This window comes from Carcharodon carcharias, chromosome 10, assembly GCF_017639515.1.
Source record: "Carcharodon carcharias isolate sCarCar2 chromosome 10, sCarCar2.pri, whole genome shotgun sequence".
Lineage (NCBI taxonomy): Eukaryota > Metazoa > Chordata > Chondrichthyes > Lamniformes > Lamnidae > Carcharodon > Carcharodon carcharias.
In genome coordinates this window covers 25,428,610-25,454,447 of record NC_054476.1, presented here as the reverse complement: position 1 = coordinate 25,454,447, position 25,838 = coordinate 25,428,610, and the positions used below count along the sequence as shown (strand labels likewise).

General features: G+C 42.3%; 1 protein-coding gene across 1 annotated transcript in view; it reads right to left on the bottom strand.

Moving 5' to 3' along the window:
- Nucleotides 1-17,317, bottom strand: part of zgc:101566 (uncharacterized protein LOC449823 homolog) — a 268,851-nt gene extending 251,534 nt beyond the window's left edge. The window contains exon 1 of the mRNA XM_041197003.1: nt 17,180-17,317. Coding sequence (XP_041052937.1) covers nt 17,180-17,185 — 6 coding nt within the window. The 5' untranslated portion in view covers nt 17,186-17,317. The remainder of the gene's footprint in view (nt 1-17,179) is intronic.
- Between the last annotated feature and the right edge of the window lie 8,521 nt (nt 17,318-25,838).

Below are 25,838 nucleotides of genomic sequence, written 5' to 3'. Positions count from 1 at the left end.
CAACCTGCAATGTCTCAGACAGGCACTAGAAAGATTGTCAACTATACCATTTTTCTCCAAACATTTGGAGCCATTTTATTTCTTCATAGCAGTAAGCCGATATCAGGAACTCATAAGGAGAAAAATCACAAGAACGAAGCCACATCACATCATTCCTTGGGACCAAGTATTGGCACTCATAAGATCACAAGAGCCCCCATCATTTTATGGTAAAATGTCAAAATAATGGACTTTGATTGTACACATATTGCTCTCCACAAGAAAACTCAAACAATTGCAGATTTTAAACATTAACCTTCATGCACATTTTGTAGCAGCCAAGAAATTAAGCGTTAGGCCCTATAGTCAACTGGTTACACATTGGCATTTAAACACAGATCAGTCCTATAGTATTAAGTACTCAACAACTAAGCATGCAATGAAAATATTTTTCCCCTTTTGGCCATTAAATATTAGCAAACATCTGGCCTGTTGCAAGACAGTACAGACACTAGGAATTCCCAACATTGACAATGCAGCTTTAGAACACTACCAAACTGGTAAAGCAGGCCATAATTGATGCATTGGACGCAATGAGCAGATGCTTTGAATGAGCACCGACATTACTGGATAATCAGCAAAAAAAATTAATGCACTGCTGCAGAGCCTTAGTATTATTGACACTTGGAACCTGCTAATTTCCATGCTCTAAGAACTATGCAGTACAGAAGGCAGCTATTTGGTCCATCATACTTGCACCAGGTCTGAGAGAGCTATGCAAATTGTCCCACTCCCTGCTCTTTCCCCATAGCCTTGCAATTTTTCCCACTTCAACTATTTGTCCAATTCACTTTCATAATTTATATTAAGTCTGCTTTCACCACCCTTGCAGGTACTGCATTCCAGGTCAAAATGCACTGTATAAAAAAATCCACATCTTTTTTCTGGTTCTTACCTCAGCTCTCTTAAATCTGTTTCCTCTGGTTAACAACCCTTTGGGCTGTAGAAACATTTCCTCCTTGTTTCTTCTATCAAACCCCTTCATAATTTTGAACATCTATTAAATCTTCCCTTAAATTTCTCTGTTCAAAAGGAGAACAATGCAAATCTAGAATTTTACCATATAACTGAAGTCCCTCATCATTGGTACCATCCTAGTAAGTCTCCTCTGCACCCTCTCCAAAGCCCTGACATCATTCCCAAAGTTCCATGCCCAGAATTGGATACCATAGCCCAGTTAAAGCTACAGCAATTTGCAAAGGTTAAACACAACTTCCTTGCTTTTGTACTCTATGCCCCTATTTATATATAAAGCCCAGAATCTCAAGTTTTATAGCCTTAACTGCTTGTCCTGCCACCATAAATATTTGTGTATATGAACCCTAGGTTTGTTATTGCACTCCTTCAAATTGTAATTTATATTGTCTCTTCACATCCTTCCTTCTAAATGCATCACTTACATTACATTTCACCTGCTGTTTTGGCCATTACACCAGACTGTCTATTGCCACAGCTATATAAAATAGCATCTCCACCAGCGCAACACTATGCTTAAAAAGTCAGTCTTAACTAGCGCTCAGAGTAGAACCTAAATGCATAACCTATTTCTGAAAAGAACCATACTGTGCCCAGTAATACTGGAAATAAAAATAGGAAATTGAGTCACATGCAGCTTCCTTCAGGCTCAGGCGATGCCAGGAGCTACAGCATGTGGGAGCTGGTGGACAATTGTGTGATCCATAGCAACCACACCTGCAGCTTAAATGTTATATTTAATTATATTATTAAATATCTGCAGTTTGAGGAACTTCAGCTAAGCTGGAGTCCAACCTTTGGACACAACCATGCATCGGCCGGGGGGGGTGCGAGGACAAAAGGTACCTGGTCACTGTGTTCCAGGAGACAGTTAAGTATTTCAGGTTTGCTCCATGGTCAGGAACAGTAGGGTGTGACTGCAAGTGAAGCAGGAATGCAGATCCAGAAGGTTACAATGGAGAAGCCTTAGCTCTTGCAAATGTCCAACAGATCCAAGGTTCTTGCAACTTGTGTGAACAAAAGCAGGGACTGCGGAATGTGCAAACAGCGGGGGGAAGAGAGAGAGAGAGAGAGAAGGGGAGTAAAAACAACTGCAGTCGTAGCAGGGGTCACTATAGATACTGTCCTCTGCAGCCAAAAGCGTGAATCTCAAAGGCTGTGTTGTCTACCCAGTGCCAGGGTTAAGGGCATCTCCTCAGGGCTGGAGAGGAGCTTGGAATGGGAGGGGAAGATCCAGTTGTGGACAACGTGGCTACCAACAACAGACAGGGCTAAGCAAAAGAAGTTTCTACTGAGGGAGTATGAGCAGTTAGGGACTAAATTAAAAAGCAGAACCACCAATCTCTGGATTACTACCTGAGCCATGAGCAAACAGGCATAGCATAAATAAGATGAGAGTTTAAGGGTTGACTTAATGTGACTCAAGGGTTGTGTGGAAAAATGGATTCCAAAACATGTGGCAGTGACACCAGTACTGGGGAAAAGTTGTTCCATTGAGACAGCCTTTGCCTGAAGCATGCTAGGATCAGTGTCCTGGCGAATTATATAACTAGGGCTATGGAGGGCTTTCAACTAAATAATAGGGGGGAGGTTACAAGTGATGGGGAGATTTAGAAAGCTAAATAGAAAGGAAAGGCAATAGTGCAGAGTAGCAATACTGTTAGTGATAACCAGAGTGTGAGACAGGAAGGGACAGGGTGTACAGAGTAAGGTCAGAATAGGGAAAAATGGTAAAAAGACAAATTAAAGGCTCTTTATCTGAATACACACAGCATTTGTAATAAGATGGATAAATCGATAACATAAATAGAAATAAATGAGTATATGATATGATAGCCATTACAGAAATGGTTGCAAAGTGACCACGGCTGAGATCTAAATATTCAAGGGTATTTTGGAAGAACAGGAAGGAAATAAAAGGAGGTGGGATGGCTCTGCTAATCTGAGATCAGTAGTGAGAAATGACTTTGGTTCTGAGGGTCAAAATGTAAAATCAGTTAGGGTGGAGATAAGTAATACAAAGCAAAATCAGTGGTGAGTAGTTTACAAGTCCCATAACAATAACACTATCAGAATATAAATCAAGAAATAATAGAGGCTTGAAAGAAAGGTACTTCAATAATAGTGAGATTTTAATGCTCATTTAAGTATTAAATTTGAATGAATCAAATTGGCAAAAGTAGCATGGAGGATGAATTCAAAGTGCATTCAAGGCAGTTTCTCTGACCAGAGAACAGGCTTTTGTACCTGGTAATGTGTAATGAGACAGGATTAATTGAATGACCTCTAGTAATCATTTCAGTACAGAACTTGAGTATTGCTGAAAGAGATTGTCAAAGCTTTTCAGCTTGCGCTCATCAGGACAATTTACAAGAAAATACCAATGGCAGGGGAGACAAACATATACTGTATGAGAAGAAACTGCTGATTGGTTGGCAAGTGGACTCAAATTGAAAGAGGCATTGCCATGGAGAATGCACCAGTTGACAGTGAACTGCCAAGCATTATTTAAAATTTAAGCCAGGCAGCTTAACTCTGTTTGGTCAAGACATTGCCCTGGGGAATTAAACAGCGAATGGATGCAACTTCCAGTACATGCAAATGCACCACATTGCAAGCCTGACTGAATCTTAAACTGGTTATCAGCATAATTCTTAACAGAATGAGGGTTATTTAGCAAATGTTGCCCAATCACAGAATCACATCTCATGCTGGAAAAGGGCTTTTGAATTTTGCAAGCACGGGCTGGTATGGCGGGGGTGGGGGGGGGGGGGCGGGTGGCACGGAGAAACAGAGAAAGAGGGACATGCTGTTTGATATAAGCAGATTGTACCAATCAGCATGTCCAATGGGCAAGGTACGGACCATACTCAACCAGCCAAGCCTTGCTAAACTCAAAAGCCCATGTCCAACATTAGTTGTGATTCCACGATTGAGGATTATTTAGCAAATGCTGACCAAAGTGCCAAAGATTACACTTACAACCAATTAAGATTCAGTCAAGCTTGCAGTGTGGCACATTTGTGTACTGTGGCTTCATACAATAATACACAGGGCCCTGTTCTTTGCAGACAGAAAGAACATGTACATGTATTGCACCTGTTTCAGCTAAACAAAATAAGTGACAGTCATTTGCCAGTTCATTCCTCAGGGCAATGTCTTGACCAATCACGGTCAGCTGCTTGGTTTAAATTTCAAACAATGCTTGACAGTTTTATCAGTCATCATCAACTGATGCATTCTCCATGACAATGCCACTACCATAGTGTGCTTGCCAATGAATCAGAATTCTCTCGTCATACAGTATAATATGTTGTTTCCCCAAACATTGGTACTTTCTTGCGAATTGTCTTGATGAATGCAAGATGAAGAGCTTCAACAAAAATGTCTTTTACCAGCAATACTCGACATCATAGTAAAGAAGCTTCTTGTTAAGAGTAATCATAACATAATAGAACTTTACATTCAGTTTGAGGGTGAGAAATGCGGTCTGAAACTAGTATCTTAAACTTAAATAAAGGCAATTATGAGGGTAAGACGACAGAGTTGGCTAACTTGAAATGGAAAAATAGGTAAAAGGTAAGGTGGTTGCAAAGCAGCGGCAGAGATATGTCATAACTCTCAAAGATATAATCCAATTAGAAAGAAAGATGCTACAAGAAGGATGCATCACCGGTGGCTAACTAAGGGTGATATCAAATTGAAGGAAAAGATGTACAATTCTGCAAAGATTATTGGTAGCCAGAAGATTGGGGAAGTTTTAGAAACCAGCAAATGGTAATAATGAATAATGAAGTGGTAGTACGAGAGAAAACGAGCAAGAAATATAAAAACAGACAGTAAAAGCTTCTACAAGTATATAAAAAGGAAGAATGTGCCTGAAGTAGATGTTGGTCCCTTAGAGGATGAGATTAGGGAATTAATAATGGGAAACAAGGAAATAGCAGAGACTTTGAACAAGTATTTTGTATATCTTCAGAGTAGAAACACCACAAGCATCTCAAGAATAGTAGGAAATCAAGGGGAAAAGGGAGGAACTTAAAACAATCACGATCACAAGAAAAAGTACTAAGAAAACTAAAGGCTGACAAGTCCCCTGGACCCAATTTTCTGTATCCGAGGGTCTTAAAGGAAGTGGTTGCAAAGATAATGGACGCATTAGCTGTATTCTTCCAACATTCCCTAGGCTCTAGAAAAGTTTGTGAATTAGAAAACCACAAATGCAATGCCATTATTCAAAAAAGGAGGAAGGCAAAGCAGAAAACTATGGGCCAGTTAGTCTAACTACAGTCATCGGGGAAAATGCGAGAATCAATAGTAAGGAGGTAATTGCAGGATATTTTGAAAATCATGATACAAATCAGGTAGAGTCAACATGGTTGGTGAAAGGGAAATTGCGTTTGACAAAGTTAGAACTCTATGAGAATGTAACAAGTAGGGTGGACAAAGGAGGGCCAGTAGATGTATTGTATTTGGATTTCCAAAAGGTATTCTGTACATAAAAGCTTACTGCACAAGATAAGAGCTCATGATATTGGGGATGATATATTATGGATAGAGGATTGGCTAACAGGAAACAAAGTCAGGATAAGTGGGTCATTTTTAGGTTGGCAAACTAACTAGAATGCCATAGGGATCAGTGGCGAGGTCTCAACTATTTATCTATAATAATAACTTGGGTGAAGAGAGATTGTATTGTAGCCAAATTTGCTGATAATACAATGATAGGTAGAAAAGCAAGCTGTGAGGAGGATACAGAACATCTCTGTAAAGGAATATACACAGGTTAAGTGAGTCAACAAAAAAAAAGGCAGATGGTGTATAGTGTGGTTATCCACTTTGACGGGAAGAATAGAAATACAGATTCTGTTTAAATAGAGACAGACAGCAGGGTGCTGCAACACAAAGGGATCTGGCTTTCCTTCTACATGAATCACAAATTTAGCATGCAGGTACAGTAGGCCTTTACTGCAAGGGGCTAGAATATAAAAATAGGGAAGCCTTGCTACAGCTGCACAGGGAATTGGTGAGAAAGTACCTGGGGTATATACAGTTTCGGTCTCCTTACTTGAGGGATATACTTGCATTGGAAGAGGTTTAGAGGAAATTCACTTAGTCGATCCGATGATTAAGGGATTGTCTTGTGAGCAAAGATTGAGCAGGTTGGGCCTCTTCTCATTGGAGTTTAGAAGAATGAGATGAGAATGAGAAGTGTAATCTTATTGACAAGTTTGAGGGGGTATTACATGCAAGATGCTGGGAGGAGGTTCCCTCTCGTGGGGGGTGGGGGGGCAGAGAGTTTAAAAATGGGTATCCCATTTAAGATGGAAATGAGGAGGAATTTCTTCTCTCAAAAAGGGCCATTAATCTTTGGAATTCCCTTCCATAAAAGGCAGTGGAGGCTGGGTCTTTAAATTTATTCAAGACTGAGTTAGACAGATTTTTTTATAGAAAAGGGAGTCAAGGATTATGGAGGACAGGCAAGAAAGTGGAGTTAAGGCCACAATTAGATCAGCCATGAACTTACTGAATGGTGGGACAGGCTCAATGGGCTAAACAGCCTTCATCTGCTCCTTTTATGATGATCTTATGAGCTTGTGTAAGATGGAGACATGTCCAAATATAAGAGGGCTCTTTTTGGTCAGCCAAGGGATGTTCACATATGGAATACAGAAACAATGGTATCAGACATAGATGACTTACTGGTTCCAACATCAGCACAAACCTGACCAGGATACTAGGTAATCAATTCTTAGCCTACATTCCAACAAGGCGGCAAAGAGTAATGGTGCCATCCGTTACAGGCAAAACATGGGTCATAGAGAAACAGCAATAATTTCTTGCTACCACGGGCAGAGGAAGATCATGTTCCTTCCCACTGAATGAACAGAATCACTCCCATAATGGAAACTCCCAAGGATGGAGAAAAAAGGTGGCACTTTTCTCACTTACCCCAATGCTTGAAATTCGGCACAACTGTACAGATGAGGCCAATGGACCAACTTGCCACGTTCCTGCTGCTGGTCTCATTTGGGGCCTGCTTTTCGGTTTGAAAACATGTGCACCGACGTAGTCCTTCTTATACTTTCTTGGGAAGGAGATTGAAAAAAAGGTCTTGAAGATAAAAAGTTACAGCTCTAGGATTTGGGGATGGGGCACAGAAGGAGGGCTGCTGAATAATAGCTGAAACTTTCAGTTCCAGCGCTTAGGACTAGGCCATTCAGCCCTTCGAGCCTGCTCTGCTAATATGATCATGGCTGATCCGATTGTGGTCTCTGCTCACCTTCCTGTCTGCTCCCTATTACCCTCAACTCCCATGTCCACCAAAAATCTAACTCAGCCTTGAATAAATTTAAGGACCCAGCCTCTAAGTTTTTGGGAAAGAGAATTCCACAAACTAAAGACCCTTAGAGAGAACATTTCTCATCTGTCTTCAAAGATAGACCTCTTATTCTTAAACTATGCTCCCTAGTTTTAGTCTCCCCCAAACGAATTCAGTTATCCACCCTATCAAGTCCCCTCAAGATCTGATATGTTGCAGTAAGATCACCACTTGTTCTTCTAAACTCCATTGAGTATAAGCCCAACCTGTTCAGCCTTTCATAGGATAAGCCCTTCATCCCAGGAATGAGCTATGAACCTCCTCTGAACTGCTTCTAAAGCAGTTATATTTTTTTGAAATTAGGGAGACCAAAATTGTATAGAGTAATCAAGATGTGGTTTCACCAAGGCCCTGTACGGCTGCAGTTAAAACTTCCCTTTTTTATTCCATTCCTCGTAATAAATGCCAATAAATTCCATTAGCCTTCCAAATCATTTGCTGTACCTGCATACTAACTTTGTAATTCATGTACCAGGACACCCAGATTGTGTACCACCGGGTTCTGCAATCTCTGTTTAAATAGTATACTGCTTTTCCATTCTTCCTGCCAAAGGGAAGAAGTTCACATATTGCCATGTTATACTCCATCTGCCAAATTTTTGCCCACCCATTTAACCTGTCTATATCCCTTTGCAGATTTGCTACCTCCTCTTGACAACTTACTTTCCTACCTATCTTGGTGTCATCAGTAAATTTAGCTACAATGCTTTTGGTCCCTTCATCCAAGTCATTGATATAGATTGCAAAAGGTTCAGGACACAGCACAGATCCAAGGTGCTCCAGTACTTACAGCTTGAAATCCAAAGATGACCCGTTTATCGTTACTCTCTGCTTCCTGTTAGCCAACCAATCTTTTATCCATGCTAACATATAACCCCCTACACCAATATAGTTCTTCAATACATTCTGCTTGCAGCTTAAAAATTTTAAATTCATTCATGGGATGTGGGCTTCACTGGCTGGGACTGCATTTATTGCCTTTGAGAAGGTGGTGGTGAGCTGCCTTCTTGAACCACTGCAGTCCATATGATGTAGGTACACCCACAGTGCTGTTAGAAAGGGGGTTCCAGGAATTTGACCCAGCAACATCGAAGGAATGGCGATATATTTCCAAGTCAGGATGGGGAGTGACTTGGAGGGGAATTTCCAGGTGGTGGTGGTGTTCCCATCTATGGTGTTCCCCTTGTCTTTCTAGGTGGTAGTAGTCATGGGTTTGGAAGGTGCTGTTGAAAGAACCTTGGTGAATTCCTGCAGTGCATCTTGTAGATGGTACACTGCTGCCACTGTGCATCAGTGGTGGAGGGAGTGAACGTTTGTGGATGTGATGCCAATTAAGCAGGCTTTGTCCCGGATGGTGTCAAGCTTCTTAAATGTTGCAGGAGCTGCACTCATCCACGGAAGTGGGGAGTATTCCAATACACTCCTGACTTGTGCCTTGTAGATGGTGGACAGGCTTTGGGGAGTCAGGTGGTAAGTTCCTCATCACATGATTCCTTGCCTCTGCCTTGCTCTTGTAGCCACATTTATATGGCTAGTCCAGTTCAGTTTCTGGTCCATAGCAACCCCAAGAATGTTGATAATGGGGGTTTCAGTTATGGTAATGGCATTGAACATCAAGGGGCGATGGTTGAATTCTCTGTTGGTGAAGATGGTTATTGCCTGACACTTGTGTGGCACGAATGTTATTTGCCACTTGTCAGCTCAAGCCTGGATATTGTCCAGCTCTTGCTGCATTTGGACATGGACTGCTTCAGTAGGAGTCATTGCAAATGGTGAACATTGCACAATCAGTAAACAACCCACTTCTGACCTTATGATGGAAGCAAGGTCATTGATAAAGCAACTAAAGATGGTTGGGCAGGGGACACTACCCTGAGGAACTCCTGCAGTGGAGATGGCTGACCAACAACCACCTTCCTTTTTGTGCTAGGTATGACTCCAGCCAGAGGTTTCCCCCCCCAATTCCCATTGACTCCAGTTTTGCTAAAGCTCCTTAATGCCACACTGTCAGATGCTGCTTTGATGTCAAGGGCAGTCACTCTTGCCTCACCTCAGGACTTCAGCCCTTTGTCCATGTCTGAACCAAGCCTGTAATGAGGTCAGGAGCTGAGTGGCCCTGACAGAACCCAAACTGGTAGTCAGTGAGCAGGTTATTGCTAAGCAAGTATCTCTTGACAACCTTCCATCACTTTATGGATAGAGAGTAGACTGATGGGGCAGTAATTGGCTGGGTTGGATTGGTGTACACAGGACATACCTGGGTGATTTTCCACATAGCTGGGTAGATGCCAGCATTTTGGCCGTACTGGAACAGCTTAGCTAAGGGTACAGCAAGTTCTGGAGCACAAGTCTTCAATACTATTGCTGGAATATCGTCAGAGCCCAAAGCCATTGCAGTATCCAGTACTTTCAGCTGTTTCTTGATATCACGAAGTGAATCGAATTGGCTGAAGACCAGCATCTGTGATGCTAAGGGCCTCCGGAGGCAGAGATGGATCATCCACTCAGCACTTCTGGCTGAAGATTGTAGCAAATGCTTCAAGCCTTATCTTTTGCACTGATGTGCTGGACCCCCACCCCTGCAGTGGTCACTCCTACTGATACTGTCATGGACAGATGCATGTGCAGCAGGTAGGTTGGTGAGGATGAGGTCAAGTATGTTTTCCCTCTTGTTGATTCCCTCACCACCTGCCACAGACCCAGTCTAGCAGCTATGTCATTTAGGACTCTGCCAGCTGGGTCAGTAGTGGTGCTGAGCCATTTTTTGTGGTGGCCATTAAAGTCCCCACCCAGAGTACACTCTGTGCCCTTGCCACCCTCAATGCTTCCTCCCAGTGGTGTTCAACATGGAGAAGCACTGATTCATTAGCTGGGGGAGGGCAGAACGTGGTAATCAGCAGGAGGTTTCCTTGCCCATGTTTGATCTGATGCCATGAGACTTCATGGGGTCCAGAGTTGATATTGAGGACTCCCAAGGCAACTCCCTCTCGACTGTGCCACCACCTCTGCTGGGCCTGTCCTGCCAGTGGGACAGGACACACCCAGGGAGGCTGGTGGTGGCAGTGGGGACATTATCTGTAAGGTATGATTCTGTGTGGATGACGATGTCATGCTGTTGCTTGACGGGTCTGAGACAGTTCTCCCAATTGTGGCACTAGTCCCCAGATGTTAGTGAGGAGGGCCATGCAGCGTCGACAGGGCTGAGTTTGCAGTTGTCATTTCCGGGGCCTGGGTCACGGCCAGGTGATCTGTCCAAATTCATTCTTTTTTGTGACTAGGAAATTAGTGAACCAGGTAGATTTTTACAACAAACGACAATGGCTTCATGGTCATCAGATTTTTATTGAATTCAAATTCCACCATCTGCAAGGATTTCAAAGCATGGCTGATTCTGGTGTTCTTTAATTTTCAAACTCTTCACATTGAGAAGTTGAAGCTATTTCAATACATAAGTTTGATTATCCCAAATCTGCCAGATTTTAATCTGTCCTACATGCTTTATTTATAACTTGGAATATTTTTCCAGCCATTCCCTGCAAGCATCAAGTTACTTTTTGCAGCTATGCATGTAACCAACTATTCCAGTATAGGCTTAAGCTGCCAAAGGGTGGTTAATCTTGTTAGCAACATACCAAGTATTTGTGGCAACATAGCACCTGAAGTTTATGCATTCCTGCACCACATTAGGATTCTACTGCCTTCATTTTTAAAAAATCTGTTATTAAGCAAATCAACCATTCAAATCTGTAACACAAATTCAATTATCTTGAGAAATTAGCAAGGAGAGTGCATACAAAAATTATAGGCAACACCAGAATCAGTCATGCTTTTGAAATCCTTGCAGACTAGTATTTTTAAACTGCAAGCAGAACGTGTTGAGGGTTAGTGCTGGAACTGAAAGTTTCAGCTATTATTCAACACTGCTCCCTGTGCCCCATCCTTAAATGCTCAACTTTTATCTTCAAAACCTTCCTTTTAAAAAAAATCTCCTTCCCAAGAAAGCACAAGACATGCTATATTATAGTACACATTTTCAAACTGAAATAAAGGCTCCAAATGAGACTGGCAGTAGGAACACGGTAAATTGGCATATCATCCTCACCTGCACCAGCAAGCTGAGAACATCAGTTGTAACCCCAGAAAATACAAACTCGGCCAGGGTCTCAGCATTTCGCAGCCCAAGGCAAGTCTTGGAAAAGGAAGGGTGGGGTAAGAGATGAGGTACAGCCAACCAGGAGCGGGAAGGGAATGGCGTCTGAAAGGGGGGACACAATTTTATGAAGGAGCCAGGAGGATCAGCCCTGACCTTCGGTCAGGCCACACTCACACCAGATAATCCTAATGCACAGGCCCAACACTTGCTGTTTTTATTACCAATTTGGCTCTTTAAACAGGCATTAAGCCTCTTACATAAATATTAAAGACAGCACCCAAACAAACATGAAACCAGACACGTTGACACCGTTGGGGTACAAGTTTGGCCTCCTAAATGGGACTTCTTTCCAACAGTTTTCTGCTGGAAATCAGGTGCAACAGGGTCTAATTTCACCCCCAGGAAATCATAGCAGAACTCGTCTAGCTTACTTATATCCTGTCTCCCTGAAGTAAATCAGGTCGGGACACATTAAGGATCCAAAAATTCAGTAGAGCTTTGTGTAAAAAATATTTTGGTTTAACGTCAGTTTTCTTTGTTGATTTTTGAACATTACATTGCTGAAAGTAATTTATAAATCAAGGTTGAAGGTAAACAATTACAGGGCATATGAAATTTATAGCAATTGTGACATTAGGAACAAAGTTTCAGGTGTTTAAGTGATACAGCCAAATATTGCCATCACTAGATGAGCATAATGTGGCTACAGATCCATCAGGTTTTTCCATACAACAGTTCCATTGATGTAGAGAATCTTTTCCAGGTGGTAAGTAGTTTCTGCAACATCCAGCCAGCAACCAACATCTTCATCCCCAAGCAGATGATGCCTAAGGCCAGAATCCAGTCTTTGATGTCTGAATCACTGAACTGAAGTGGCTCTGCTGTTATCCAACATTGTCATCCAGTAGCATCTCCACTGAGGACACGTCACAGCTTGGAATTCACCAGCAGTGATGTCAGCTTAGATTTTGGGCCACTGCTGCTCAACATGTCACACAGGCCTTAGGAGTAGTTCCATATCCACTGCATCCAGTAGTCAGTGCCCCAAGCTTCAATGACCTCAGGCTCTGCCCAAAAATGCTTCCTTGGAATCAGGTGCACATATGAAAAAGGAAAAGGCTGGTGGACAAAGGGGAACTGGGCTAATTAGATAGTTCTTTCCAAAAGGCTAGCACAGGCCTGATGGGCTGTGAGACCTCCTTCTGTGTGTACAATTCTATATATATTGAACATATACGAACAAGGAGCAGGAGTAGGCCATTCGGCCACTCAGATCTGCTCCACCACTTAATGAGATCATGCCTGATCTGATAGCAACCTCAAATCTGCATCCTGCCTACCCCCGATAACCAATCAACCCCTTCCTTGACAAGAATCTATCCACCTCTGCCTTAAAAAAAAATTCAAAGACTCTGCTTCCACTGCCTTTTCAGGAACAGAGTTCCATGACCCTCAAAAAATTTCATCTCATCTCCATTTTAAATGGGCAACCCCATGTTTTTAAACAGTGACCCCTAGTTCGCCCATAAGAGGAAACATCCTCTCCACATCCACCCTGTCAAGTCTCCTCAGGATATTGTTTGTTTCAATCAATCACCTTACTCTTCTAAACTCCAGCAGACACAAGCCTCATCTATCCAACCTTTCTTCATAATAAAACAACTTACCCACTCCAGGTATTAGTCTGGTAAACCTTCTCTGAACTGCTTCCAATACATTGACATCCTTCCTTAAATAAAGTGACCAATACTGTACAGTCCTCTAGATTTAGTCTCTCGTGCTTTGTATAATTGAAGCATAACCCCCCTACTACTGTTGTATTCAATTCCCCCTCACAATAAACGATAACATTCTATTAGCTTTCTTAATTACTTGCTGCACCTGCATACTAGCCTTTCACAATTCATGCACAAAGACACCCAGATCCCTCTGCACCTCAGAGCTCTGCAATCTCTCACCATTTAAATAATGTGCTTCTTTTATTCTTCCTGCCAAAATGGACAATTTCACCTTTTCCCACATCGTACTCCATTTGCCAGATCTTTGCCCACTCACTTAACCTAGCCTCTTATGTCCTCTTCACAAATTACTTTCCTACCTATCTTTGTATCACCAGCAAATTTGGCAACCATCCCATCCGTCCCTTCAACCAAGTCATTTATATAAATTGTAAACAGTTGAGGACCCAGCACTGATCCCTGTAGCACATCACTCAATACATCTTGCCAACCTGGAAAAGACCCATTTCTGCTTACTCTCTGCTTCCTGTTAGCAAGCCAATCTTTATCCATGTCAATATGTTACCCCCATACCATGAGCTTTTATTTTTCGCAATAGCCTTTCATGTGGCACTTTATCCAATGCTTTCTGGAAATCTAAGTGCAGTACATCCACCAATTCCCCTTTAGCCACAGCACATGTTACTTCCTCAAAGAACTCCAATAAATTGGTTAAACATGATCTTCCTTTCACAAAACCATATTGGCTCTGCCAGATTACCTTGAACTTATCCAAGTGTCCTGCTATAGCTTCTTTAATAGCTTCTAACATTTTCCCTATGACAGATGTTAAACCAACTGGCCTGTAGTTTCCTGCTTTCTCTCTCCCTCCCTTTTTGAATAGTGGAGTTACAAATTTTATCTTCGAATCTAATGGAACCTTTCCCAAATCTAGGGAGTTTTGGAAAATTAAAACCAATGCATCAACTATCTCACTAGCCACTTCTTTTAAGACCCTAGGATGAAGTCCATCAGGACCCAGGGACTCATCAGCCCACAGCTCCAACAATTTACTCAGCACCACTTCTCCAGTGATTGTAATTTTCCTGAGTTCCTCCCTCCCATTTCCTGATTTATAGCTGCTTCTGGGATGTTACTTATATCCTCTATAGTGAAAACTGATGCAAAATACCTGTTCAATTCATCCGCCATTTAACAGCTAACGGCTTCCTCTTCTGCATTTGTGAAGAGGAAGTGTGGCAACAGCTGGTGCTAAATTCCTTCTTACTCTGATCAATAGACTATCAAGCCCTTTCATTTTCCAAGGCTGTGACAGCAAGAATGCAGAGAAAATACATTCAACTGGGCTTTAAGAGTTAATAGCAATGAAGTTGAGGTTAACATTAAAAGCTCAACACATCGATGTTTCATGATCACCATTGACCTTTTTATGTAACACTGGTGATGATTTTGTCTGTTAGATGCTCCTTAGCATCTTTGTACCTGGCCCAACTGCCTCTCCACATGCAGCAAATGCCTCTTCAGGCAGGATTCCTACTGCAATGCAGCTTTGGAACAAATGTATTTCGAGTCTAATTCAAGAAAATGAACAAACAGGTGATACTTTTGTCTGCAATTGGAAAGTTGTAGTACAAACACCTTTCTCATTTATTTGAATTCTGAACTTTCATTCAATGCTTTGTGGAGTCTCCTATAAAGTGCAACCCTTACCTACAGTATCAACCATCAGAAGGGTCTCATCTAGGTTTACATTCTAAGCAACCACCTACAAATTTCCCATCAAGAATACATCCTTTGCAGAAATTCCAGAAGCCTCACCAACACCATACTCAGTTGTAACTTTCTCCTGTGGTTTGGCCTTCCTAAAGATCTAGCTTTGTCTCAAAATACGATGCTACTACATATGACGGGGGTGGATACAGGTGCACAGGATGAGGGAGCAACAGTCACTTATTCAGGGAGCAAGCTCCAGACTGAAGTGACATATAAAAGTAAGGGGACAGAGAAATGAATGTTGGTGAGAGCGCCACTGGGGACAGCAAGGACCTTCCGAAAAGCCAGAGTTTCAGCTCAATATGTTTAAAGTAGCATTCCTGGAGGGAAGCACAGAATGACAAAAGATTCAGTGTGCACTTTTTAAAAAAATGCTAATGGAGTTTTTCATTACAGCAATTGCATGATGGTATTAGAGAGCACACCTAGCAAAAACCTTACAAATGGTAAGGCAATATTTGCAGTACTACTGAAATAAACAAGCTGCCTACAAACATGAATAGTTTAAAGCAAAACCTTTCATCCTGGGATCCACGAGCAAATTCAACAATTTGCGTTTGTAAGCACCTGTGAAGTAGTAAAACATTCCAAGGCACATTAAAGGAAAAATCAGTCAAAAATGCTGAAAGTCAAACAGGATAACATTAAGAGAGGAGAGTAAAAACTTGGTCAAGGAGGTACATTTTAAAAGGAAAATCTTAAAAGGAGGAAAAAGTGGAGAGGTTTACAGAGAAAATTACAAAGGCCTAGACAGCTGAAGGTACCACAGCCAATGGTGGGGATGTAGGAAGCCCAGGGTGCACAAGACGTCAGAACTTCAGGAACGCAGAGTTCTCAGAATAAGGTTACAAAGATAGGGAGTGGCAAGGCCAGGAAAGGATGTGAACACAAGGATGAGAATTTTAAATTTGAGGCACTGGTGGAACAGAGCCAATGTGGGTCAGTGATTACAGAATGATGGTCGAACGAGGCTTGTTGAGAGTTAGGATACAGGCAACTGAGTATTCTAGGAGATCCATAAGACCATCAGATGTGTCTCCTGGAGATATCATCCACACCAACCCTACATTAGTTCTAACGACCATCTTACTTATTTCTGTTGCTGTAAGCTTAAGTACAATTGAAAGTAAGAACATTGTTATCCTTTCCAGTAGCTGACACTGCCTTTTGTACATTAGGACATTGTGTCCTCCAAGAGAAAACCAGCAATTGCAGGGGGGTTGGCACATAGAAACACTCCTCGTTCTAACCATCATTCCAAAGAAACATCAGTTAATTTGCTGATGGTTCAGTATATATTTTCACACGGTTAGATCAAACCTGTTCTTTAAAACCACAAGGATATGAATGACGTTTCATTGATTTTTGAAAGTAGGTAAAGCATTGACACATAAGGCAACAGATACATTTCAATTATAAAACAATACATTCCACAATAGAAAGCAATGAACACTGCACTAAAGATATTAAGGCATATTTCATACTTGAATATTTGGCTCCAGCTCCGCTTTTTACAAAACCAAATGCCGCTTTACTTCAATTAATTCTTCACCTGCATTTTGGCCAGGCTCACAAACTTAAGTCTTGTTGAAAGCCAGCCGGACCTTTTAAATAACTTCAGCTGGGTTCCTTTATAACACCTGAACTGACAGCTTACAAAAGGGGAAATCCTCTCTGCCCAAGTTAAATGCAGAGCCACGCCAAAGGGGTAACTGTTCTAACGTTTCTAACGTAGCGTTAGGGACAAGAAATAAATGATGGAATTTTCCAGCCAAACGCGCAGCAAATGCAGAGAAACTTCTAGCAATTCCCTTCATACCGAACCCTGAGGATGGAGACTGCCCTGTCCTGCCAGGGGGAAGCAGGCTCTGAGCCTGGCTCAATGCGGTGGGGCGGGGGGATGCGGCCCTCCTCGCACAGACAGAGCCTCCACCACGGCCGGGGTGGGAGTGAGGTGAGCGCGAGGTCCCGGTGAGCCTATGTGACGGAGCGAGGTGGGGCCGGGGACGGGGGACGGCAGGGTGGTGGGGGGGGGGGGGAAGCCGTGATCGGTCGCTCACTCCCCGCTCACTGAGTGGCTCGCGCCTGCAGACACACGCAGCTCCCGATGCCCCTCACCTTCATGGTGATCCCGGTGAGGCCGCCTCCCTCCCTGCCTCTGCCTGAGGCCAGCTCCGTCACTCAACCGCAGCAACAACCAACGACATTGGAACCGCAGCCAAAGAAACAGGAACTGACGCCAGCAGGAGCTCACCACAGCCCCGCCCCTAGTTCCCACCACCCAATCAGCAATGAGCCCCCTCCCCACTCAATCAGCATAGAGCCCACTCCCCACCCAATCAGCATTCAGTCCCCTATCCACCCAATCAGCATAAAGCCCCCTCCCCACCCAATCAGCATTGAACACCCCCCCCCCCCCACCTCCAGTTCAGGCCCCACACAGCAACCCACCCCCCACCACCATCACCCCCACCCAATCAGCATTCAGTCCCCTCACCTTTGGACCTCCTACCCACCCCACAAACATCTATCCAATCTGTATTTGCCTTCCCAACCCCAATTAGCATTCAGCCCTTTCCCACTCAATCAGCATTCAGTCCCCTCCCCACCCAATCAGCATTCAGTCCCCTCCCCACCCAATCAGCATTCAGTCCCCTCCCCACCCAATCAGCATTGAACCCCATTCCCACCCAATCAGCATTCAGCCACCTCCTAACCGAATCAGCATTCAGCCCCTCCCCACCCAAACAGCATTGAACCCCATTCCCACCCAATCAGCATTCAGCCACCTCCTAACCGAATCAGCATTCAGCCCCTCCCCACCCAATCAGCAATGAACCCCCCACCAGTTCAGGCCCCCACAGCCACACCCGCACCCCCCCCACCCAATCAGCATTCAGTCCCCTCACCATCGGACATCCTACCCACCCCACAAACATCTATCCAATCTGCATTTGTCTCCCCAACCCCAATTAGCATTCAGCCCTTTCCTACTCAATCAGTATTCAGCCCCCCCTCACCCACTCAATCAATATTTACCACCTCTAATCACCCCCACCCAATCAGCATGCTCCTCCCCAAACACACAACCCAACCAGCTTTTAGCCTCTCCCACCACGCCCCCCCCCCCACCATCCATAGAATGCATCCCCCTCAATCATCCCCCCCATTCAGTATTCAACAACGCCCCCCACCACAATCCTAGTCCCCACGGTTTTGCCTCCCCCCCACCCCAAATGCCCCTCTCACCAACCCCTGCTCCTGGCGTCCCCTCCGTGACCCTCTTCTAAAGGCTTTACTTTCGACCTCCTGCATTTTGAGAGAACGTGTGGCAAATTTCCAATCATTAGATTTTCAAAGATGACTCTGACTCATTGATCCAGTGCTCAATGTAAACCGTTGTCTATTTCTGTTACCTGCTTGGTCAAAGAGGCACAGCAGAACTACCATTCCAGCAAATGGGTTTGTGATGCTAGCATACAAGACTGAATCACAATCACAATTTTGAATTGTTTTACGTTTTGTCCATAAGTTCAATAACCATTTCAAACCCCAACTCCCTGAACCTAACCACTAACCATTAATCTTTAACCATAAGACTCTCACCACTTAACCATAACCACTAACCCTGAACCATGTAGTGTTAGTAGTGCCATTTAAGACCAGACATGTGCCAATATTCATTGAAGCATTGGATGTACTTCTTTACTGCTATGGCAATTTTTTTTTGTAATTTAATGTCTTTATTACATTATTATGTGTCAACCTTGGTGCACTTCACTGCACTTTTGCCTGAGGCAGAGGGCATTATTTCAAGCTGACTCCAGAGACTTGATCTGGGTTGACACTAACAATGTGCTGCACTGTTGGAGGTGCTGGCCTTTAGTTGAGACTGCCTATCTCAACTAGATATTAAAAAATCCCATGGCATGTTTAAAGGAAGAGGACATTTTCTTGGTTAACGTTCATCCCTCATGCAACTGGTCTTTCACTCATTGCTGTTCTTGGGGCTTTGCTGTGTACAACTTGGCTGCCAGTTTTTCCCTATATTACCACAGTTACAATACTTCAAAAATACATTTATTGATTAGTGTCATGATTCACTGGGGATAGTGCGCTCTAATATCAAGCCCCACTGCTCCCCGAGCCAAGACAAATGTGAAAAATTTGATTATACCACCAAACTGCCCAATTATACCTAACTGTTTAATTTAGGTTAACAGAATACGAGCACCAGGTTTGTAAATTTAACAAGTAAATAACTGTTTATTAAACAAATGGTCTTTAACCAGTGACAAAAGAAAGAAATATGAACTGCTAACTTTTAACTCTATAATTTAAACTCTACCCCTTCCTAACCCCGATACACAAATGCACACACACACATAAGACATACAAAACATGGATTTTAGGGGTAAGATATAAAGTTCAATAACACCAATCCAGAGTACAGGATTAGACGGTTTGATTTTGATTGATGTCTTCCCAAATTCCTTGCAGTTTGTTGTTCGTGATACGAGGTGGTCTTCCAGCACTTTCAGTGTGTAGTTCACTGGTTGAAAACTTGCTTTTCAATGTCTCTACTGGTGATTTTCCCCATTTCCTCTTGACGGGATTTTTCAAAGAGAGTCGGTTACAGAGATTTGAAGAAAAAGCCAGCTAGCTCACCTTGTAGATTTACTGGAATCTTACACACATAGGAAAGGGAGGTTTTAGCTGTGTTCTCTTTGCAAGCTAGGATCTCTCTGCTCACTGCTATCACACAAAACCTTGGTCACCTGACCAGGAGCCAATTAAAATGTTGTTGCTAGGCAGTTCCCCCTAGTTCATGGCCCCCTTTCCAGCACCATTTTGTCTAATCTGGCACATTCTGTTCCGAGAGATAGCAACATTTTATATTTCACATCCTGTTCCAGTAAAGATGTCTTTCAACAGCAGCCATGGTAGTTTTTAAAAGCCACAGTCCAACTTTAAAGCAACAGTCCAAAAAAAATAATAATATGGTTCTTTACACTAGGAATCACCTTTGGCCATGTTGAGGTGGTAAAAGGTCTTGGCACAAGTCAGGATTGTGATGGAATACTCTCCATTTGCATGAATGAGGACAGTTCCAACAACACTCAAGAAGCTGTACACCATCCAGGACAAAGCAGCCTGCTTGATTGGCACCACATCCACAAACATTCACTCCCTCCACCTACAACGCACTGTGGCAGCAGTGTGTATTGTCAAGATTCACTGGGGAAAGTGCACTGCAATATCAAGCCCCATTGTTCCCCAAACCAGGACAAATGTGAAAAGCTTGATCAAACCATCTAATTGTTTAATTTAGGCTAACAGAATATGAGCACCAGGTTTGCAAATTTAATAAGTAAATAACTGTTGATTGAACAAATTATCTTTAACCATGGCAAAAGGAAAAAATATGAACTTCCAATTTCTAATTCTGTAACCTAAACCCTATCCCTTCTTAAATCCCTATACACACATTTACAAGACACATAAGGCACACAATAACTTGGATTTTAAGGGTGGAATAAACAGTTCAATAGCACCAATTGTGGAGTACAGGATTCGATGGGTTGATTTTGATCGACGTCTTCCAAATTCCTTTCAGTTCTTTGTTGATGGCATGAGATGGTCTTCCCTGAACTTTCAGTCTTTAAATCATTAGATGAGCACTTGGTTTTCAATGTCGCTAACAGTGATTTTTCCCCTTTTCTCTTGGCAGGGGTTTTTCAGAGAGAGAGCAGGTTATAGAGTTATGAGGGGGAAAAGCCAGCTAGCCATTGTTTTAGAATTACTGGAATCTTACAGATATCTAGGGAAAGAGATTTTATGTCTTTTCTCTTTTCAGGTTAGGAGCTTTTCTCTGCTGTACTGTTCTCACACAAACCCTGGTCATCTGGTCAGGAACCAATTAAAAATGTTGTTGCCAGACAGTTGCCTGTTTGACCGGACTCCTCCTTGGTACTGACCTGTCTTTCTTGGCACATTTTGTTCCAGGACAGCAACATTGTATCAATCCTTCATACTGTTCCAGTAGACATGTCTTTCAAACTGCAACCATTGTAATTTTAATATGCAGTCCAACAGAAATGAAAGGATATGTTCTTTACAGTACCATCACTGCAGGAACTCACCAAGGCTCCTTAGACACCGCCTTCCAAACTCACAACCACTATCACCTAGAAGCGCAAAGGCAGGAAATGCGTGGGAGCACCATCACCTGCAAGTTTCCCTCCAAGCCATACAGCCTCCTGACTTGGAAATATATTGCTGTTACTTCACTGTTGCTGGGTCAAAATCCTGGAACTCCCTCCCTAACAGCGCTGTGGGTGTACCTACACCACATGGACTGCAGTGGTTCAAGAAGGCAGCTCACCACCACCACTGCAAGGGCAAGTAGGGATGGGCAATAAATGCTAGCATAGCCAGCAATGCCCACATCCCATGATTGAATAAAAAAAATCCAAGTTTGTTCCTGATTTTTGATTATGCCACAAGTCATATTTCCAGCACTAAATCTCGCAGCTCACTAGGAAACCAAGATAGCAACTAAAGGAATTTTCAGGAGTATTTGGAGAGACTTCACTGGTTGTCTTTTTATAGCTAGTTGTTGCCAGCTGCAAACTGGTTATTTTCATATATACTTGGCAGGGTTTTCTCATTGAATGTTTTTGTAACTGCTTTTCCTGCTATTATATATGTGCCACACTGTTTCAGTTAGAATTTGCTGCTGTTTTATGTAAGTGTAATTTGAACAAGTTTGGTGCCCAGTTTACTTATAGAAAAATAGGATAGCTGGCTGATCTCCTATCCTCCATAAACTTGAGGTCACTGAAAATTGTTTCCTATGTTCTTACTCACACCATCCCATCCACCCATCAAACCTGTGCTTACTGATTGATCTTGGCAACAACTCATTTTTAAAATGCTCATCCTTGTTATCAAATCCTTCCATGGCCTCAGCCCTTCATATCCGTGCAATCGCTTCTAGCCCCACGACCTCCGAGATATCTACATTCCTTGAATTGTAGCCTCTTGAACATCCTCTATTTCAACAGACTGTTAAAACTGGCTGCCTTTCATTGCAAACCCCCCTAAGCCGTGGAATTCGCTCCTTCAGCCTGTGCATTTCATCCTGTAAGAAGCTCATTAAAACCTACCTCCTGGGCCAAGCCTTTGGTCACCTGCAATATTATTTTCTTACGCAGCTCAGTGGCAAATTTAGCATTATAACTCCCGTGAAGTGCTTTGAGGTGTTTTATTATGTTGAAGATGTTATATAAAAACAAGTTGTTGTTGTTGATGATCAGGGCTTTTCTTTATATATATTAGTAAATCTTCTTAACTTTATTCACAGTGAGCCAGCAGATAGGTTATTTTACAACAGATGTGCTCTTATGCTATGCAACATAAAATGTCAAAGTGATTAAATGTGAAATTCCATTTTTTAATTCCATGATATTCTAGAGTTTGTGCCATTGTTTTGGAGACCAAATTTCACCATTATTCTGTAAAATCATAAGTGAGTTCTTAATATAATTATAATCTAGTCCTGTGACTACATAATTATTTTTTAACCCATTACATTTTAAAAGTAAAAATGCAACCCAAGGTGCTATGAAAGATGGACTATTTGGAGATGGGTGCCTGGTATTCAGCAGTCCTGTGAAATGGTTGGAGCTTAGTCTCATTTCCTCCCTCCCCTATACCTATAAACACACCCAGCCCTAATAATCTTACAAATGAGCTCTTCGTTGCTCCAACTGTGCCCTTTTGTGCATCCCACCCCTCCTTTCACCCCACTGTTGAAATACCAGCACAGACTATTTGGGCCTACTGGCCTATTCCCCAGCTGTAAATTCAAGGTGATTCTAATAACTCTAGCTGCCAAGGCCCTAGGTGCTGGAGTTCCATCTCTAAATCCTCCTACTTCTCTCCCCTTTTAAAAGCCTACTTAAAACCCAGCTCTTTAACCAATCATTTTGTCTAAAGTTTTAAAAGTAAAGACTGGAAATAATCAGCAGGTCAGGCAAGATCTGTAGAGAAAGCCATCAACGTTTCAGGTCTAAGACCCTTCCTCTCGATTTGGGAAATGTTTTAGAGCTGAAACACCGAATGACTTCTGTTCCTTCTTAGTTTTAGCCTAACCTGTTATTGTTTTCAGATTTCCAAAGATCGGTAGTAATTTTGTTATTGTTTTTATTCAAATTCATTGTTCAAATCAAATTTGAAAACACATTAACTGGAATACTATCATGTACAAAAGTAACATTGTTTCTTTACCACATAGAAAGATAATAGATTGTTTGGAATTCAAAGATAAAAAAAAAACTGTAATGGATGTGTGATTGATCCTGTCTGTCATGCTTGAAGTAAGCCTTTACTTCCCTTTTTCTTTCACATACAAGGGAGTTCTCTCAAAAAGCTTGAATAGACTCTTTGAAATTTGTCCTCTGGCTTAGTCACACATAATTTTTAAAAACAATCTATTCTGCCAATGTGCCACTCACTGTTGTATCTTGTGTGTAATTGGAACATTGCATATGCTCAGACCACAAGTTCGGCTCATAGCTAACAGTCAAAACACAGGGGAAAAAAACGGTGAAATCTGAGTCCAAACTTTTGAGAAAGCCTGAGACATTCAAGTAAACATTAGTAGAAGCACTCAGGAGATACAAAGAGATTTTCATAGTTATATTTATTGACATTGTTGTGAAATTCATAATTTTGTGATATCTTTATGTTGCAAGCTTGTTTTAAACATTAGACATGTCAGTCACTGAGAAAACAAGTTGACAGTTTTCCTTTTGAAAAGGGTTATGCTCAGTTCAATTCATTTACCTTTTTCAAAAACAAATAATTATTTGATTTTATTGACTGGTGATTCAAGATTTATTCTTTTAATAAATCCTTGGTAGTTTCTCAATCAGAGATTTGTTTCCCGTTCCCTCCTTTTGATCAATACATTCCCTATTTCTTCATTGATTAATGCTCTTTCATTTAGACCCAAAAAAATGTCTGACAGCAAATGTTTAACATTGTAGTAAGTGCCACACAATAGAAGGTGCACATAGACCCAAGACTTTTAATATCTAGTAGATGCCTATACACACAAAAATAGTCAATCACCAATGGCAGTCCACAGGAATCTGAGTCCAGTTTTAACTCACTCAAAGGAGTTAAAATTGGACCCAGATGGTATAGACCATGTGCATCCTTGAGTGAAGACTTTAGATGAAGAAGTTGAAGTGCAGGGGTAACTGAATCATGGACTGCAAACATAATTCAGTTCTCATTTTAAAATCATATATTCTGTCCTTATTTTCATGTATTTTCATTATAAATTCCTATGTCCACATTTGTAAAGGAATTATACTTTCCCACCAGTAGTGGTGCTACATGCTTCCACTGAAGGACAGGGCATAAATTAAGGGTGGCAGGTTTACAAAGGAGTTTCTATTATAAATCTGGACATAGAAATACAAGAAAACAAGGAGTAGGAGTAAGAGTAGACCACATGGCCCATCGAGCCTGCTCTGCCACTCAATATGATCAGCAAACTTAGATATATTACTCTCTGTCTCTTCTAAGTCATTAACATAGATTGTAAATAGTTGAGGCCCGAGCACCAACCCTTGTGATACTCCGCTATTCACTATCTACCACCTTGAGGATGTCCCATTTATGCCCACTTTCTGCTTCCTGCCTGTTAACCAATCCTCTATCCATGCTAACATGTTACCCCCTACACCATATGCTCTTATCTTAACCTTTTAACCATTTGTGTGGCACCTTATGGAATGCCTTTTGGAAATCCAGGTATACTGCATCTACTGGTTCTCCTTTATCTACCTTATTGGTTACATCCTCAAAAAATCTCCAATACATTTGTTAAACAGGATTTCCATTTGGCAAAACTATGTTGACTTGTTGGAATTACACTATGCCTTTCTAAGTGTTTTGTTATCATTTCCTTAATTTATATTGGAAGTTGACAGAGTTGGATCTGATTTTTAATTTATCAAAATCCACTTGGATAAATCAGAGCCGAAGATAAGAATTTAATACTCTTCCCCCATAGTGAATTTGCTGATGCAGGGGGCGTTTAATGATGAGTGGGAGGTGGTTGGGTACTCCGCTGCTTTCCTGCCTCAACCCTGATTAATTCCTGGGCCAGAAGACTAGTGGATGGTCTTCCCACCCTGCCGTCCATTGAGGAATTTAAGTGCGCAACAACGGAGGAACTCGCCATGCAGGAAGTCCGAAAAGCAAAGCCTGTCAGCATTGCTTGCGGGCTTCCAAGGAAGTGGGGACCCTCATTCAAAGGCACTCAGGGAAAAAGTGGGGGAAGGCACGGAGAGTAATTGCCCTGCCCTTGCTGCCCAGCTCCTTCCGTCCTGCGATCCTCACCCTGCAATCCCTCTCCCTGCAACACTCACCTGTGGCCTGGGTCCATTGGTGATCCTGGGCCTCGAGTGGGTATATTATTGGCAGCAGCCACCAGCTCTCCAGTGGAGCTGCTGAGCAATGAAGAGTTGGTGGCCTCCGATTGGCTGGCAGCTCTCAGTGGGCAGGATTTCCACTCCCGGTGTCCTTGATCCCAGGGAAATCCTACCACTGCCCAGTTACATTCAGGAACTTAATATGGCAAGCCTTTCCCAAAAGCGGTGACATGGCTCTCCCAGTGGCTTTCCAGCCAATGGATGACATCCACATTGCCTATGTTAAGTACCACTCAAAGTGCTCATAAAACCTTTAATGTATTAAT